We start from the raw sequence: 18,652 nt of genomic DNA, 5'->3' as shown, positions 1-18,652 counted from the left end.
TTTCAGTAGCTTTGGACCAAGTATGAAAAAGAAAAACTCACAATGTGTGGCTAAACCACACAAATTAAGGAACCACCTCAGTTAGAACATCACATATTAAGGACAGTTTTTCAGTAGTCACACAGGTCAGTAACATGTTTTTCCTCCACAAACCCCACCCCCGGCACTTTTGAATGTGACAGGATATGCTCAGTACCAAATCATTGAGCATTTCTTGAGGCGAACAGTCCCACTCCTCAATGGCAGCATCTTTTAGGGCCTGAATCATTAAATGGTGGATGTTGATGGTTGGAAATTGTCCTTTTAAGAAAGGTCAATGCATTCTGTATTAGTTCATGTCTGGAAAAGACACTAATCTGAGCATTCTGTAGTTTCCATGTCCCTCCAGGTATCCATTCACACCTACTGAACAGTGTGAACAAATATTATCATCCTGTAGAGTAAACCCATCTCTTACAGCTTCTGCAAAACTTGCTATGGGTTAGAGAATGTTGTGTTTGTATACTGCGACCATCATGTTTCCTTGAATGTTAACCAGTGGCTGAACGTGTTACCTGCCCAGAAAAGCACTGAACCTCAAACCTGTTGGTGACATTCTGTTGAGAACGATTCTTTGTAACATTTCCATTTTATCTTGTGTCCAAGTCTGATGGAATCTAGCCGGGTTGAGTGGCTCAGACGGTTAAGGCACTGGCCTTCTAACCCCAACTTGGCAGGTTCGATCCTGGCTCAGTCCGGTGGTATTTGAAGGTGCTCAAATACGACAGCCTCGTGTCGGTAGATTTACTGGCACGTAAAAGAAATCCTGCGGGACTAAATTCCAGCACCTCGGCGTCTCCAAAGACCGTAAAAGTAGTTAGTGGGATGTAAAACAAATAACATTATTATTATTGATGGAATCTAGCCCATCAGACCCGAGCCACCCTGTGATGTTGTCGAAGTGAAGGCCCCAGCGTGGAGTCTATTGTGCACAGTTGGGTATTTGCAGAAACTTTAAAGTTTTTCAGTCTGTTGAACGCTAATTATAACATTCATGACATACGTGTAATTACATTAACTGAGCCAACACTGAATAGTATAGCTTCCTTCTTAACAAAAATAAATAATATAAATAAATAAGGGGTCTTCTTCCTGAAATGTTTCTGCTTATGCAGGTTGTTCAAAATAATTAACTTAAAGCAACTCCTCTGAAGCTTGCAGTACAGAGTAGTAGCTGTATGTGTGGGGTGTCATGTGCAGATATGCCTATATACTGGTCTTGATCTGCTATTATTTTGAATGCTGTGGCTGTACCTTAATTAAGTCCACGGCCGCTTCCTTCCCATTCCTAGGCCTTTCCTACCCCATCGTCGCCCTAAGACCTATCTGTGTCGATGCGACGTAAAACGAAATAGCTATTATTTTGCATGGACAGCCCACTTGATGTTGATCTCCTGAATGCTTAGGAACTTTTTCCACAACCTGGAAGCAACACTTTGATTCATGTGAACAATGTTGGCAGTGTCAACTTGTCTCATGTTCTGTTACATCAAAATGACAATTTTGATGCGATCTGCCATAGACAGCGTATGATGAGGCATTTTAGTGCATAGAAGCAAGGCACATTGACAAGCTTGCTTGAACGTCACCTCAACTCTAGTGTACTGAATTTCTTTACCAGTCATGGGTCGAATGAAGAAGGTAGGGTTGCCATGATTTAAACAATGAACTTACTACCTAAACATAAATATTAGGACATTGGTGGGTAAACTGCAAATTTGCTTAATTTTTTTGATGAGTGTGTATTGGAGCATTGCATCAGACAACTCAGTAAAAAGATAACGTGTCATCAACATCCAGGTTCTACTTTCTTACTACAAATTTTATGTACTGTATTTGAAAGGTAGCTGATGGTGAAAGTCATACCTGCCAACCCTTCCAATTTACCCAGAAACTTTCCATTTTTTAACTCGTCTTTCACTTTTCCGATTTAATTTTACTTCTTCCTATTTTTTAACAATATAATCTCCAGTACAGTCCATACTCTTCCCCTTTGATAAATTCTTAAGTGCTTGTTTTAATTTACACAACTTCATTTTCAAGCGTATTTATTTGATGCTTTATTTGGAGTGTATAGCCCGTCCGCCTTCGTGCATCGTGTTTCCCTCTCAGTGTGTTCGCCTTACAGCTGGGAATTCGGGATGGCAATCATCCTACAAGCGAAAGAGGCCATGGATTCTGTTAATTGGGACGAAAGAATGAGTTTGTTATTGTGTGGTTCGTGCTCTGTTTAACATCGTTCTGTGCGTAGTTTCGTTGGAGGTGTAGGCCATGTGTATTTTCTTGCAGTTCTGTGCTTTTCCCCCTGTGAAAGTCGTAATAATGTATGAGACATTTTGATCTGTTGTGTATGTGGTAGTTTCGCGTATTTCAGTGCATTAATGTTGATTCTTACTTAATAATTTTATTGACTTGAATGTATTTCAGAGAGTTTTGTTGGTGACAGGTTCTGGTATTTTCTCTTCACATGGCCACAAAACGTAAACGTTAATTCCAAGTGTTCAAAGATACCTTTAAAATTGAATTTCCGTTCATTTCCAAATTTCCGTTCATTTTACAGTCTAATAAAGGAAACTATTATGCATTTTATTCTGTATGTCGGTGTGATATAAATATTATTTGTATGTGTCATAAATGAGAATGATTAGGTACAATTTTTTGTACCGTAACCATTTTTATGTTTTCTTAGTTTAAGATTTTAAATTTAATGGTCAATTCGCATTGTAACTGTAAATATTGTATGCCTTTCATCTTGTCTTTTCTTCATCAAGACCGCGACGCAATGTATGTGATGAAATCCGAGAATTTAAGAAATTCTTCCTAATTTTTATTTCTAAAAGTTGGCAGGTATGTAAAAGTTATGATCAATTAAAATATTCATGGCTGTACTCCACTATAACTAGAATTTTCATGTCTGTGTTTTGCCATATCAAAATTTGATTTGCATATTACGCTGTTGCTATTGAATTATGACTTAGAGTAAGCCAGTTGTTGGACAATATTAGCAATATTTGATTTCAAGTGGTGGAATTTTCTTTTTTGTTGTTTAAATATGAACACCTATTTGAAAAATCATGTATCCACATTTGGTATTACATTAATGGACATTAAGGGAGGTGAGGAGTGTATCTATCTGCTGCATGAGACATTGAACACTTCATGTACATCAAAGAAGAAGGAAGGGTGGTGACTGCATGACAGAAACTATATCCTGGAAAGGTGACAGCAGTACTTCAAAGGGATTTCAAATGTTGAATTTCCACAATCACTAATTTCACAGGGTATGCTGTACTCAAGATCAGTAACTCTCATCACTTCCAGTGAAGCCACCAAGCTATTGAGGTGCATGAAGAACTCAGAAGTACCAGGCCCAGATGAATACCAGTAGATTTTTGAAAGCTGAAAGAACTCCTTAATGATGCCATTGAATAGTTGGCTAGCTTCTTCAATACCGTAGTAGACAATGGTCATGCTCCCGCTGACTGGGCAACAAGCATAACAGTGCTTATATTAGGAAGAACAAAGGTGATCCGTCAGACTGTTCAAGCTATTGACTAGTCCACCTCTTGTGTTACGTGGTAAAAATCTTTGAGTGAATTCTTGACCAACGCCTGAGAGACAGTCAGAATGGGCATCAACCAGTGTGGTTTTCTAAAGGGAGTTAGTATTCGGATCCAATCTTTGCAGCCTGCATTCTTCTGGAGGAACATTGAGAAAATAATATACCATTACACCTGGCATTCTTCAGCCTAGAGAAGGCATTTGATTGTGTTCTGCATCAGATCATCTGGTACACATTACACAACCATGATGTGCCAGAGTTGCTAATCGACTGGGTCTGGATGCTTTATGAGAATGCTTGTAGCAGAGTGAGATACTCTCCTGACCACTGTGGGAGCTTCCTTGTGAGTTGGAGTTCATCTGGTATTAGTGCTGCCATCACTGCTCTTCATGCTTGTATGGATACCATCTCATTAGACCTGCATGGGAGTGTTCTTTGGACTATCCTGTATGCTAATGACATCCTTCTTGCAGCTACATCCAAAGAGGAACTGCAGGACTGTGTTCAAACATGAAATGAACATCTAAACCAATATGGCCTGCACCTAAGTGTTAAGAAGACCGAGTATCTGGAAACTAAGCTGAGCACATCCACTGTCACAATCAGTGGTCAGGACGTAGTGAAAGCTGTTTCCAGTATTTAGGAGTCCACATACAGAGTGATGATATTGATCAGGAAGTGCATGTTAGAGTTAATGCAGCATGGCTTTGATGGAGGAGAGTCACAGGAGTACTCAAATCAAAGATCGACTACACTGTGGTCTGTCCAGGTTCAAGGTATGGGGCCGAGAGCTGACCTGTCACCAAAAGCGCTGAGTGCCCTCTACACACCATGGAGATTTGCACGTTACGTTGGTCTCTTGGAGTTTCGCTCCTCGATCGCATAACCAATGGCACTATCCGGCAGAGGAGGGAGTTGTTCTCATTCAAGAGAAAATGCAGGAAGGGTATCTCAGATGGTATGGCCGGCCACATACTGAGAGCAGCGAAATGGTACTATCTCACATACACCTACAACTTCACCAGGGTAAGTGCCCACCCAGAAGGCCAAACAAGCATGTCAAGACATTCTAGCTGCTAACATGAAGATTGCTCGGCTGACACTGAACTTTGCATTTTGGCATATATTGATCTGAAGAGTGGACTCTGCACCTGCAGGAAAAAGCCAAGTTGAAGGTGATTTGGTTGTACATTGTAAAAGTGAACATTCACTCATTTCATGGTCTTTACTGTAACTGAATTGATAACATCTAACAGTGCTGAGGTTATGTTGTGTTAACATGTCACAAACCACCTTGAATTGGCAGCTTTTTACATAGTTGATCCCACAAACCTACTATGCTGGCATAGCCGGGGGTGAGTTGATACCCAACGTGGCACGTCCCAAGTGGCGGATAGGGGGGTCCTAACCGGCTTGCTGGCGGACTTGAGCGAAATAAAATAGCTTTCGCGGACCAAACACAAAACACCCTGTGGGTGGCAGACGCAGACGCAGACGAAGAATACACCCATGGTATCCCCTGCCTGTCGTAAGAGGCAACTAAAAGGGGCGACCAAGGGATGATGGACTTAGAACTATGAGACTACTTGTGATTAGTACCATTACGTGAGGAACACCATGAGTATAAGTTACTTGCGATTAGTACCACTCTGTAGGAACACCCTGGTCTATGTTACGTAGGAGCAGTACCACTATGTGAGGAACACCACAGCTTTGTGCATTGCCCATGATTAGTACCACTATGTGAGGAGCACCACGGCTTTAAGTTTAGCCTGAGAGTAGTACCATTATGTGCGCGGCACCATGGGTATGTGTTGCCTGTGAGTAGTATCATAATGTGTGATACACTGTGGGTCTACATTACCTGTGATGAGGAGCAGCACCATGAGTATACGTGGCCTGTGATTACTATCACTAATGTGGGGAACACCATTGATCTAGCCAGCGACCGTAATTAGTCCCACTGTGTGAGGAACACCATGGGTCTGCGTTACCTGCGAGTGGTACCATTCTGTGTGACATACCATCAATCTACATAACCTGTGGTTAGTACGACCATATGAGGAACACCATGAGTCTACATTACCTGTGATTAGTACCACTATAGGAGGAACATCATGGTTCTGCTTTACCAATGATTAGTACTATTATGAGGGGCCAGTGACCTGGATTTTGGACCCCTTTGGACAAGAATCATCATCTCAGAAAAATAAGGCATTGTGAATTGGATCTACATTGTTTTGGTTTCATGGTCATTTTTTCATTATCATTCATTTGAGATTCTAGTCGATGGATACATTCTGAAGTTTTAATTATCATTTCATTTTGTTAGGCCCTTTTAAAGAACAATCATCATCATCATCATCATCAGTTATAATTGATCTGTATCAAAGCACATGTAAAGTTTTTAACTGTTTAAATGTGAAAGAATACAGGTTTTGACACTTGGAAGAGAGACAGTTTCTGATAGAACCTTTCATCTGAACTCATGGCAGGAATTTTTCTGTCACTCATAACAGACTGGAAATAAAATCACTGTTATGAACTATGTTACAATGTTATAAACTGTATTTTAGCTGTATAGAGAGAATGAAGTTTTTTTTAAAGATGCTCGTATATTCCATTTGGCTTGTGTGAAAAATCTTGACACAATAGACAAAGGGTTTTTGACACATGAGCTTCCATAAATTTTTATAAGGTGGATGTTGTTGATCATCCTCACAAACTGGCTCCGGTTTCCCAGATGCGGTGAATGAGTGCTTTCCACTTATTTCTGTTCGTGGAGGTGTCTTCTTCCATAACTTGCTGTATATCCTGACCTTGCCCAGCTAGATCATTTCTAATCTGATCAATCCATCCTGTCCTTGACCAACCTCTTGATCTTTTGCCTTCAAGTACTTTCCAAAACCACACTCTAGCTGTTGTTTGTAGATCCATTCTTTTGATATGACCAAACCATTTCAGCCTGGCTTTGACACAGATCTCGCTAAGGGCAAGGTGGCATATGTCATTGTTTCTTATTTTGTCCCTCCTTGTTTGCTGAATCATGTTCTTATTCATGAAAATAAAATAACTATAAACTGTGTATTGGCTCTCTGAAAACTTCTTGAGGTGGCTGTCCTTTTTTTTTTTTTTTTTTTTTTTTTTTTTTGGGAAGGCAACTGATTTTTTTTTTCTGTGCTGTTTGCTTGCCCAGATAAAAAATATGTGATAGCATGAAAGCTGTGTTGGAAAACTACAGAGTGATATGTACATTTGGATGATACATTACTATTTTTAAGTCGCTGTGTTGTGAGTGGAATAGTAGAGACAAGTAAGATCATTTCATTATAAAGTTGCCTGACCATGAATCACTTGTTCCTGGACATCCTCACTGTCCAACCCTGGCATAGTTCTTACACCTTCACTTAATGAAAATATTGGGTTTTTTAAATACTGTACTTAGTTACTGAGCTCGATAGCTGCAATAGCTTAATTACAGCCAACCCAGTATTCGGGAGACAGTAGGTTCGAACCCCACTCTCGGCAGCCCTGAAGATGGTTTTTCGTGGTTTCCCATTTTCACACCAGGCATATGCCGGGGCTGTACCTAAGTAAGGCCAAGGCCGCTTCCTTCCCACTCCTAGCCCTTTCCTGCCCCATCGTCACCGTAAGACCTATCTGTGTCTGTGCGACGTAAGGCAACTTGCAAAAAAAAAAAGGGGGGAAAAAATTATTTTAGTTCTGTCTATATAAGGGATATCTGATTACATCAAAGTTTATTTCATGTTCCGTATTGTTGACAATGTAATTATTGTAGACAAATGAAGTAATCCACCTAATCACTAAAGGTAAGGGTAAGATAAGTATATGATATAAAATTAATACTTCAACTTATTTAATCATTGTTCTAGTTACGGCCTATTGACATTTATATATATATTGATATACCATAAGATCTTATGGTTGATGATGGCCTAATATCAATAGGCCAAAATTGGTACCATGATTAAAATAAATGGAAGTACGGTACTAATTGTATATTGTATTGATTAGGTGGATTACCTCATTTGTCTACAATAATTAACGAATTACATTAGGTATTTGTATTTATTTGAACTGTCGGATTCAGATATTTTTTCTCACACAAAAAGGAGCATAATTTTGTTTCCCAGTATAATACCATAATTGTAATGCTGGATACAGGAGTTGGAGTGTAATGAAAAGATAAAAGTATTATTTGTACTTGTAGGTAGGGAGCATGCATATTTTAAAACATTTGGGAAAGTGCATGTGGGAACTTCAATTTATGTATAACAGTTTTAGGTTTCTTTGCATCACTTTAGAAGGTTGATGAGATTAAAGTTTATTAGCCCTCCCGTTCATAAACTTCTCATGATTTCTTCTCTTATTTGTCCTAGTCCTCTGTTTTCTATTCTGTCATCCATAACTGCATAAATGCTTAATTCAATGATCATTGCAGATCACAGACTTATGTGCCGGACGTAGTAGCCACATTGGGAGGCGTCAGTTCTACTCTGCCTTGAAGCTGATCGCAGCCTTCCAGGCCGGTCTGCCCTTGCGCCCTGACCTCGATGTACCTTTGCCGCGCCTCAGTTGGCCGAGTTCAATTAGTGAAGGGCACAAAATAGGTGAACATTACCATCCATTATGTTAGATTTGTTATGAATACTTTTTTGCATATACTGTAGGGTATAATTTCAATGTTTACAGGGAAGTGGGAACATCATCATATTGGACGACATCAAATCAGCCCAGATCTCATTCAGCTCAGCGACACAGACCGTACTCCAACACCACAGGTAAGTGGATTGCAGAGTTGCGGTATTGCATGTTTATCTCAGTTATTATGGTTCCTTGTGACTGACTGGGCTTTAGTATTACTGTGCCAGTTTACTAGATACCAGAAAGCAATCTTACTTACACTCCTGTGCAAAACTTAAGGACGAAAGTAACTTTCACATGTTGTGTCACTGCCAAGTAACATAGCTCGATGGAACTTGGACCATACATAGGCAGAGATGCCAACTATTACGATTCAGTCGTAATAATTACAAATTTACCACAAATTACGATTTTTTGTTGATTTCTAAATGTAAGTGTATGAAGTGTTCAAAAGGATACTCAAGGAATGCCATTACAGCTTGAATTCTCAGAATATTATTTTCGGATTTCTTGGTAATCATTTATACGCCTGCCTTTTCCTGTCCCCCATTTAAGAATATTTCGAGTTTTCAAGTGCCGAACTCAGTGTGTGCTTCCAGTACCGGAAAAAATAGCCACCTGTGTATATCTTGCAGAGTTGTTGTCCTTTGATCGTCACATAATTAGTCTTCCATGCAAGTATCAGAGTTCTTTTATCTTTGTTTTGGCGGCAAAGTGGTGTCGAAACTTCATTTCATTCTGAATACTGTGTGCGTGACTGTTCAAGTATTTATTGCGTTTTTGGTTGCCAAATTTTCATATATTGCTCCTCTAGGATATGCTAATTGTGTGTTATGAAATAAACAATGAAGCGGTTTCTTGTGCAGGAAAATACATGTGGTGACGTTACTGTGACTAGTGACGCTAGTAAGAAACCAAAAATTGTTCGAAAATTGGGGAGGAATACTCAAAAGAACGGCCCTGTTTACTGCGTTCTTCAAAATTTCCTTCAGATGTATTTTGTAGTGTGTGTAGCTGTGATTTTTCAGTTGTACATGGTGGATGAGGCGACTGCTGTAAACATGTTGCTAGCAAACTTCATACAGATACAGTCAGGCTGAGGGACACAAGAATTTCACAATTTTTTCTAAATCCTCGGAAGATGAAAGGTCAGTAACAAACGCGGAGTTAATGTTTATGCCTTTTCTTGTTGAACACAACTTGCCTTTAGCCTGCAGTGACTATGCGGGATGTTTGTTCAAGAAAATGTTTCCTGATTCAAAAATAGCTTCAAAGTACGGTTGTGCTAGAACAAAAACGGGAGTGCTAGTTAAAACTTTGGCTTCTACAGTTGAGGGAAAGGTAACAGATTTAATGAAGTCCCAGCCCTTTGCCCTGGCAACAGACAGCAGTAATGATATGAATGACAGGTAGCTCTACCCATTAGTTGTGACGCTTTTCGATGGGGAATCTACACAGTTGTCACTGATAATTCTTACAATTCGGAAATCTAATGACAATATAGGCAAAGGAATATGTTTTGGATGATGAACTGAAGAAGGGGCAGTCCGTGGCATAACTGCATAGGTTTTGCACGTGATAATGCAAGTACAGTACTATGACTGGTGTTTCCAAAGGTGTGAGCTCCTTTATTTGTAAAGAAAATTCTGATATTCGTTTGCAAGGCTGTGCTTGTCATCTTGTGCACTTAGCTGCTCAAAAGGGGTGCAGTGTTCTTTTAAATGTTCATATTGAACAGTTCTTAATTGATATTTATTACTATTTGCTGCAGAGTTCAAAGAGGCAAAATGCTTTAAAGGTATGCCAGAAAAAGCCTCACAAAATTTTTAAGTATGTTTCAACCAAGTGGTTGTCTCTTGTACAATGTGTATCAAGGGCCTTAGAACAGTGGAACCCTTTAAAAATGCTCCTCTGTGAATCAGATTCTGACAAGGCAAACTCAAAATTTCTAAAACTTAAGGAACAGCTTGAAAAATTCATCTATTAAGCTTTACCTTTTGTTTCTCAGCTCTGTTCTTCCAACTCCTTAAATGTATTCCTTCAACAAGAGACACCACTTACTCATAAACTTTATTTAAAGTTGAATTAATTTTTCAGTGACCTTACTGTTTGCTTTGTGAGAGCATCTTCTGTTCCAGAGTCCCATAGTAATTTGCTTGATATGAAACTTAGTTCTGCTAATTTACAGAAAAGTGACAGTGAGTTGGTCATTGGAGCAAACACAAGGGCAGTTTCTCTAGATGAAACTACATTGAACAAGTTTTATTCCGATGCGAGGCGACTGTTCTGTATAAAAACATGTAAGTACATTGTCAACAAATGGCCAATTAAGGATAATTTTCTCGAGCATGCTGAAGTTGCTGATGTTTTCCAGAGGAAATCCAAAAGTTTATCAATGGGATTTATGAATGACCAGTTTCCTAAAATTTTGTCATCAGAAGAAATCGATTCTTTGTAAATCGAGCCATTTCCAATTTGATAGATTCCCTTTAGACAAGGATGAAAGGGCTGGCAGACTTTGGTTCGAAATATCGAAGATCACTGATACTTCAGGAATAAGGAAGTACCCTTCAGTGCGTAAGCTAATGATGGCTGTTCTTCTAGTACCCCATAGCATTGCTCCAGTCGAAAGAGTTTTTAGTTTGGTGAGGAAGAACAAGACTGAATTCCGTGCTAATATGAACACCGAACTGTTAAGTGCTCTGTTGGTGCAGAGGATGCACATGATGTCAAAAGTAAAAGCATGTCACCAGTGTACCTTTACCAAAGAAGAACTACAATCTGCTAAGAGGGCAACAATTATTCAACATCAGAAATGATCCTTCAACCCTACTCAGATATGTACTGCAGATCACTGTTGCTCTAGCAGGCAAGAATCATACACTGTTTATATGCCAGTTTTTGAATATGTTACGTTTGGTTGAATTGTATGTTGTTCATTTATTTTTCAATGGTGTGTTAGCGAGATCCCGAAAAAAAACTCGGACCCCCCCTTAACGGCTGCATTACTAATTGCATTTCTTGAAAGTTTGCATCTCTGCATAGGAAGAACTGCTACAGTATGGTATGGTAGGCAACTGAAAGAAATATTAGAGACAATGAATCTCATGTTAAATCTGTATTGATGGTTGAACTTCTTACAAAATTATACAAAAACTATTTTAATCCCCCTAGTCAACACTATATATTATATGTCCAATTAAGATGAAACTTCACACATAGACATGTTTCGACCCGGCATTGGGTCATCCTCAGTAAGACATGTATGATGAATTAAAAACATAGGAAACACACAAAATGAAATGTTGGTTATAAAGTTTTTAAAAAGCATGATGAAAGTTAATAAACTGTGAAATATTGATTGTTAAAACAGTCTTTAGCTGGAGGTCGTTCTGTTTCAATGTTTTTGTTGTCCTTTGATGTGATTCAACTGGTACAGTAGAACCTCGTTAATCCGAAGTCGGTGGGACGCAAAAATTGGATTTCGAATTACGTGATTTTGAATTAACTGCCGCTAACTCGAAGTTCAGAAATGCCAACCCATGCTGCATCACAAAATATTCTAAGATCCTTTATAGCATGCAGTCACCTTGATTCACAGTTAAACCTTTCAAATGCCATAGGGAAAAAATTTCTAAATGTATCCAACAAGGTGCATTTATTGAAATGATGCTCTTGGATAACGCCATACACTGTCAAATGTAACCTCACACCCGGGAAAAATAAAACACAATTCAAAGACAAGGAGTACGGTAATCTACTGTATATGCACGACGCAGTTTAAGCAAATAGGTTATAACCTACTTGATTTAAGTGCAGTATAAAGCACTTGCACAGGGGAGCCAACAAGGCTGTCCAAATTGGAAACACATTACACCAACAAAACAAACTTTAAAAACCCAGACATATATTTGAAACAAATATCATGAATAATAAATAACTTTGTACAGTACCTGAAGAGTTCACAAATGTTTAATGATCCAGTAGGGCTTTTTTTTTGTCACACATTAGGCTTATTGCCTTTTAAAGAAATAAAAGAATGTATGAGAGGTTGCTCCATATGAGCCATAGCCTTAATTGTAGCTTCGTCAGCATCACTTGCACTTATCACTGAATCCAACACGGCGAGAGTGGAAAGTACATCATTCTTTGACGGAATTGTTGCTGCCTGCACCGTATATTTGTCATGTTAAACATCAGCTGTAGATTCATCTCCCTCTGGCGTTGCATGATCACAGCTGATCATCATGGCGGGATCCCGCTCTTCTGAAGTAGTCTCCGCATGGTCTATGGCAATGTATTTGGAAAAAGTCATACAGACCTAGGACTTTTGCCATAACTCCTCCCTTTGGTCTTCATTGTCGTCTTCTCCTCCTTCTACTTCATTTAATAAACCAAAACCATATTTGACGAAGCAGTTCTTGATTGTCATTGAAGGAACAGAGTCCCAGGCAACTGCCACACTCCGCATTGCATCAATTACGTTCAACTTGCGTATTTCTCCTGCCGGAATATTTCTAGCAACTTCCCGGAGAAAGTAACGCACCAGTCACTTTCTGTAGGCACGTTTCACACGATGAAATTATGCCTTGGTCTATGGGCTGCAAGTAGCTCGTAGTGTTGGCCGGCAGAAAAAGAAGACGCACATGTTTTAAAATAAATTATGTTTGTGTGCAGCGCACTATCCAAGAACAGAAGTATTTTCCTGTCCTGGCATGCCATTTTGCACTCAAGGCATACCAGCCACTCCTCAAAAATTTTGCCTGTCATCCAGGAATTTTTAGACGACTTATATTTCTGAGTAAATTTATCATCTGATGGCCAAGCAGGCATCAATTTTTGATAATGAGACAAAGTCTCTTAGTGCATTGGCACTGCCGGTGGCTCCAGTTACCTTATGCAGTGGCCTCCACGGTATGCACTAGCCAGCGTATTGGTAGGTGTGCTAGGTACCAACTGATGAGCCCACCCTAGCACACGAGGGCGAAACGCTGGCAACCAAGAATGAGTTGGCTGGAAAATTTATAATGTCCAATAACGGACCATTTATATTGGTATTATAAATTTACTCATTCAGGACAAATATTTCAGATTCCCTATGGGAATCAACATCTATATCAAACAGAAATGACACGTTAATTTATTGTCTCTGTATAAATGTAAGTTACTGCGACTCATGATGGTCCCTTGGATATCACAAAAGAAGGGACGTGGTTCTTAAAAGGGTGTATGATCACCACGGACAGCCTTGCATGCCCTGCAATGTGCTCCATGTTGGCCACAAGATTGGTAAAGAGTTGTGGTAGGGCGTCCCATTCCTCCACCAGGGTGGTTGACAACTGCTGGATGGTCGTTCGTGCATGTGGACATGCTGCAATACATCTGCCCAACATGTCCTAACACGTGCTCGATGGGATTTAAGTCTGAGGAACAGGCAGGCCAGTCCATTCGCCAAATATCCTCTCGTTCCAAGAGCTCCTGCACCTGCACTGTTCAATGCGGTCGTGCATTGTCATCCATAAAAATTTTAAGTCAGGGTCGAATGCACCCCTGAAAAGATGCACGACAGTTTCTATGAACCAGATGAAAGTGACTGTGAAAGTGATATTAGTGATACTGATAATGAACACACTCAGGACAATGTACATTAACAAGTTTTCTCACACTCTTTGAAATTTGCTACATTTGTAAAAGTAAAGAGAAAACATTCCACATTACATTAAAGGGATTATGTTGTGCGTAAAAACACTAGTGAATGTGGTAATGAAGTGGGTTGGTATTCTCAACCAATGGAAGGAAAGAAACCATAAGGAAGTGTCCTAATAGTATCACTATTATTGTCAGGCATTCTGTTTGCGCCTTTTCGGCCATTAACTTAACATACGATGACACAAACTGTATATGATAGAATTATTCATAGAGTAACTGGCATCATATCTGCTTTATCCGTATAGGCTATTGTTACGATAGGCATTTTATACCTACTGCCAGGTTCAAAATTAAGCTGCCCCTAACATGGAGACAGACTCCTTTCATAGTCGCTCCTCTGGAGTACAGATGCTTGAGGTTTGCCCCTTACTCCATCTCCACCATACCAAAGTTCATCTTTTCTGCCGTAGATACCCTTCAGGACTTCACCCATAACCCAGAGCAAGGGCCCTCCATATTTATGACCCCTGGAGAGAGGGTGTCCCAGTATTTTAAAGCCCCCAGGAATTGGGCTACCTGTTGGTCTGCGGGTTATATTGGGTATTTCAACCCGCCCTACATACTGTAGGGGCAACCTGATGATGCGCTCTGTAGGAGTCAGGTTCCCCATGTGTTTTTCGGAAGTTAACCTCGCCCATAAAGGCTGAGGTTATTACTAGAGGGGAAGAGAATGGAAAGGTTAGATTAGACTTGCAGACAAACCCCTGAAGTAGTGGAGACATTCAAATACCTGGGGAGTGAATTAATGGAGAATGCTAGACTCAATATCTTCGTTTTCCGTTTCCAGCTTCCTGGGTCGGGTTGTGAATCAAGGACCTCCATCGCTGCCTGTTTCTCCACCACTCCTTTTTTAAAGTATGTCTTCTGGTTTTCCTCCCTTCTTTTCTATGCACTCCCACACTGAATCTGTCCACCTTTTTCGGGGTCTTCCTCGTGGTCTCTTTCCTGTTAACTTCTCTGAAAAAGCTTTTTTTTTTTTTTGGCACATTGTCTTCTCCCATTCTCATCATATGCCCATACCACTTTAGCTTTGTTGTTTCTATCCTGTCTTGAAGTTTCAAGATTCCTGTCCTTTCCCTTATCTCTTTATTTCTAATTCTATCCTTTCTGGTCTTGCCCTCTATACCTCTTAGGAATTTCATCTCCGCTGCCTGTATTCTACTCTCCTCTCGTTTTGTTGTAGTCCATGATCCATCTGCATAGGTTAGTATGGGTTCATAATGGGTTCAATATAATACTTTCTTACATTTCTTCGGGACATCTTGGTTCCACAAAATACCCCTTACACTCTAGTAGAAGCTGTTTGCTTGTTGTATTCTTTTCCCAATTTCCTCGGTTATCTTTCCATCTTTTGTGATCACACTTCCCAAGTACTTGAAACTTTTAACCACTTCCAGAATTTTACCATTTAGTTTTATCTTTCCTCTTCCTTCCTTCCTTCCTTCCTTCCTTCCTTCCTTCCTTCTATCTCTTTATTCCATACATCTACTTGTTTTTGCACTTCCATTTCATCCTCACCCCTTATCTGCAAACAACATGGCTTTTATTGCCTGTCTTCCCAATCTCTGTTTAATGTTCTTATGAATTTCATCAATGCTCGACTGGATGCTGATATTAGTAAGAGGATTCAAGCTGGAAGCTATTTCTATCATAGTAAAAAACATGTTATGGGACAAAGATGTGCCAATGGAAGCAGAGAAAACTATGTACAAGATGTATTATGTACCCATAAATAACAACTTACGGATCAGAAACTTGGACAATGACAAAGAATGATGAGAGTCGAATACAGGCAGCCGAAATGAAGTTCTTGAGGAGTATGATACAGAAGAGTAGAAGAGACAAAATAAGGAATGAGAAAATCCGGGAAGAAATTGGAGTGGAAAAAATGAACGATAGAATAGAGAAGAGCCGATTAAGATGGTTTGGGCACATAAAGCGAATGAGTGATGAATGTCAAAGGTGATGGAAATGCAAATGCAAGGAAGGAGAGGCATGGACAACCACGATTGAGATGGGAGGTTACAATCCAATGCAGTATTAGAGAAAGAAACCTGGACTGGGACACAGTGTTCGAGGTGGAATGGTGAAAAGATCAAAGAAAATGGAGAGACCCACATTTGCCCCTACCAGGCTACAGCTGGATAATGGGAAATGATAATGATAACTGGTCTGATATTGGAAGATGCCTGAGATCAAGAAATAACTAAAGTTATTGATTGTTTGAAAGGCAGTGCCAAACCTGTTTGACTACCCAGAGATGGGCAGTACGATTCTCATGGCTTTTCAGCCAGATATTTAGTGTATTCACTTATGGATATAAATACAGACCATATAGCTCATTCGGACCTTGTTCAGAGCGTGATGGCAAAAGGTTAATCCTGAAAGGGCTGCGTGTGAAACCGCTGTAAAAATATTTTGTGCAGGAAGAAAGTTGTAATAAAAAACTCTTCCTTTCTGATTGACACAAAGGAGTAAGCTATTTACTGAGAACGCAGTATCCTGATATCGAACATGAATTTGATCAATCAGTCAATACTGATCTGCATTTAGGGCAGTCGCCCAGGTGGCAGATTCCCTATCTGTTGCTTTCCTAGCGTTTTCCGAAATGATTTCAAAGAAATTGGAAATTTATTGAACATCTCCCTTGGTAAGTTATTCCAAACCCTAACTCCCCTTCCTATAAATGAATATTTGCCCCAGTTTGTCCTCTTGAATTCCAACTTTATCTTCATATTGTGATCTTTCGTACTTTTATAGATGCCATTCAAACCTATTCGTCTACTAATGTCATTCCACGCCATCTCTCCGCTGACAGCTCGGAACATACCACTTAGTCGAGCAGCTCTTCTTCTTTCTCTCAATTCTTCCCAACCCAAACATTGCAACATTTTTGTAACGCTACTCTTTTGTCGGAAATCACCCAGAACAAATCGAGTCTTACCAGAGACTTATATGCACTCTCCTTTACATCCTTACTACAACCCCTAAACACCCTCATAACCATGTGCAGAGATTGGTACCCTTTATTTACAATCCCATTTATGTGATTACCCCAGTGAAGATCTTTCCTTATATTAACACCTAGATACTTACAATGATCCCCAAAAGGAACTTTCACCCCATCAACGCAGTAATTAAAACTGAGAGGACTTTTCCTATTTGTGAAACTCACAACCTGACTTTTAACCCCGTTTATCAACATACCATTGCCTGCTGTCCATCTCACAATATTTTCGAGGTCACATTGCAGTTGCTGACAATCTTGTAGCTTATTTATCACTCTATAGAGAATAACATCATCCGCAAAAAGCCTTACCTCCGATTCCACTCCTTTACTCATATCATTTATATATATAAGAAAACGATGCAGATGTTGATTCCCATAGGGAACCTAAAATATTTGTCCTGAATGAGTATTTTTATAATACCATTATATTGGTATTATATAAGAAAACATCAAGGTCCGATAACACTGCCCTGAGGAACTCCCCTCTCAACTATTACAGGGTCAGACAAAGCTTCACCTACTCTAACTCTCTTGAGATCTATTTTCTAGAAATATAGCAACCCATTCAGTCACTCTTTTGTCTAGTCCAATTGCACTCATTTTTGCCAGTAGTCTCTCATGATCCACCCTATCAAATGCTTTAGACATGTCAATCACGATACAGTCCATTTGACCTCCAGAATCCAAGATATCTGCTATATCTTGCTGGAATCCTACAAGTTGAGCTTCAGTGGAATAACCTTTCCTAAAACCGAATTGCCTTCTAAGATAAAGATAAAAGCTCCCAATAAAATCATCCGGAAGTTCGGGCGTGAAAGACCTGCATACCGTATTTACTTGTGTATTAGACCCCCCTTGGCTTTTTGAGATGAAGAAAAAAAAAAAAAATTAATCTTGCGTAAAAGACCCCCCAACACAATGATTCCGCCTCGAAGTGGCTACAAGCCTTATGCAGCTCTGATGACATCACACAAATTTGTGAATAGTTTCGTCTGTACGACCCGCGCAATGAAAACACGCGTCTAAGTCATGTTGTACATTTGTGTTTCGTAGTTAAGAAATGTCCGCCTCCGTAGCGTAGGCCTACTGCAGCTCTGATGACGTCGCACAAATAGGTGAATAGTTTCATGTCCAACCCGCGTATTGCAAGCACACATCAGTCATGTATATAAGTCTGCATTTTGTAGTTAGGAATGTCCGCCAGTGTAATGGTTAGCACAATTATCTGCCGTTCTTTGGAGCCTGAGTTTGATTCCTGGTCTATATTGCCAGAGATTTACCACTATGTTTTGATTGAAAAATCGGCTATATTCTCATGAAGACATTAATGGTAATAGTATTGAAGTTTCGATCTTACTTAAGGTCAAAATTGGCATAATTAAAAAATACTGAAAAATACAAAACTTCTAAAAAATTATAACACTTCAAAAATCATTAGTCTTTGGTGCAAAAATATATATGTAGTTTTTTGAAAAGTGACACCAGTGTACATCAGTTGTTGTATAATGTAATGTTATTCAGAAGAAAATGTTTAAGTTAAATGGCGCTGTTTTGTTCAAGTTGTAGGCTTAGGAATCGGTCATAATCTTAATAATCATAATAATAAGGCTTTTGGCATCCTTTTGTCCCTTACGTGTGTAGTTGGCCATTGGATTTTTCCCTCTAGA

The 18,652-nt window shown here is 39.5% G+C and overlaps 1 protein-coding gene across 1 annotated transcript in view; it reads left to right on the top strand.

Annotated features, from left to right (window-relative positions):
- The window catches only part of Reps (RALBP1 associated Eps domain containing), a 187,150-nt gene that overhangs the window by 22,678 nt on the left and 145,820 nt on the right, over positions 1-18,652 (top strand). Inside the window, exons 2-3 of the mRNA XM_068225238.1 lie at positions 8,064-8,232; positions 8,315-8,403. Of these exons, the coding sequence (XP_068081339.1) occupies positions 8,064-8,232; positions 8,315-8,403 (258 nt within the window). The remainder of the gene's footprint in view (positions 1-8,063; positions 8,233-8,314; positions 8,404-18,652) is intronic.

Source organism: Anabrus simplex, chromosome 1 (assembly GCF_040414725.1).
Source record: "Anabrus simplex isolate iqAnaSimp1 chromosome 1, ASM4041472v1, whole genome shotgun sequence".
Taxonomy (NCBI): Eukaryota; Metazoa; Arthropoda; class Insecta; order Orthoptera; family Tettigoniidae; genus Anabrus; species Anabrus simplex.
Note: the sequence above shows the minus strand (reverse complement) of the source record. Positions and strands in the feature narration are given on the sequence as shown.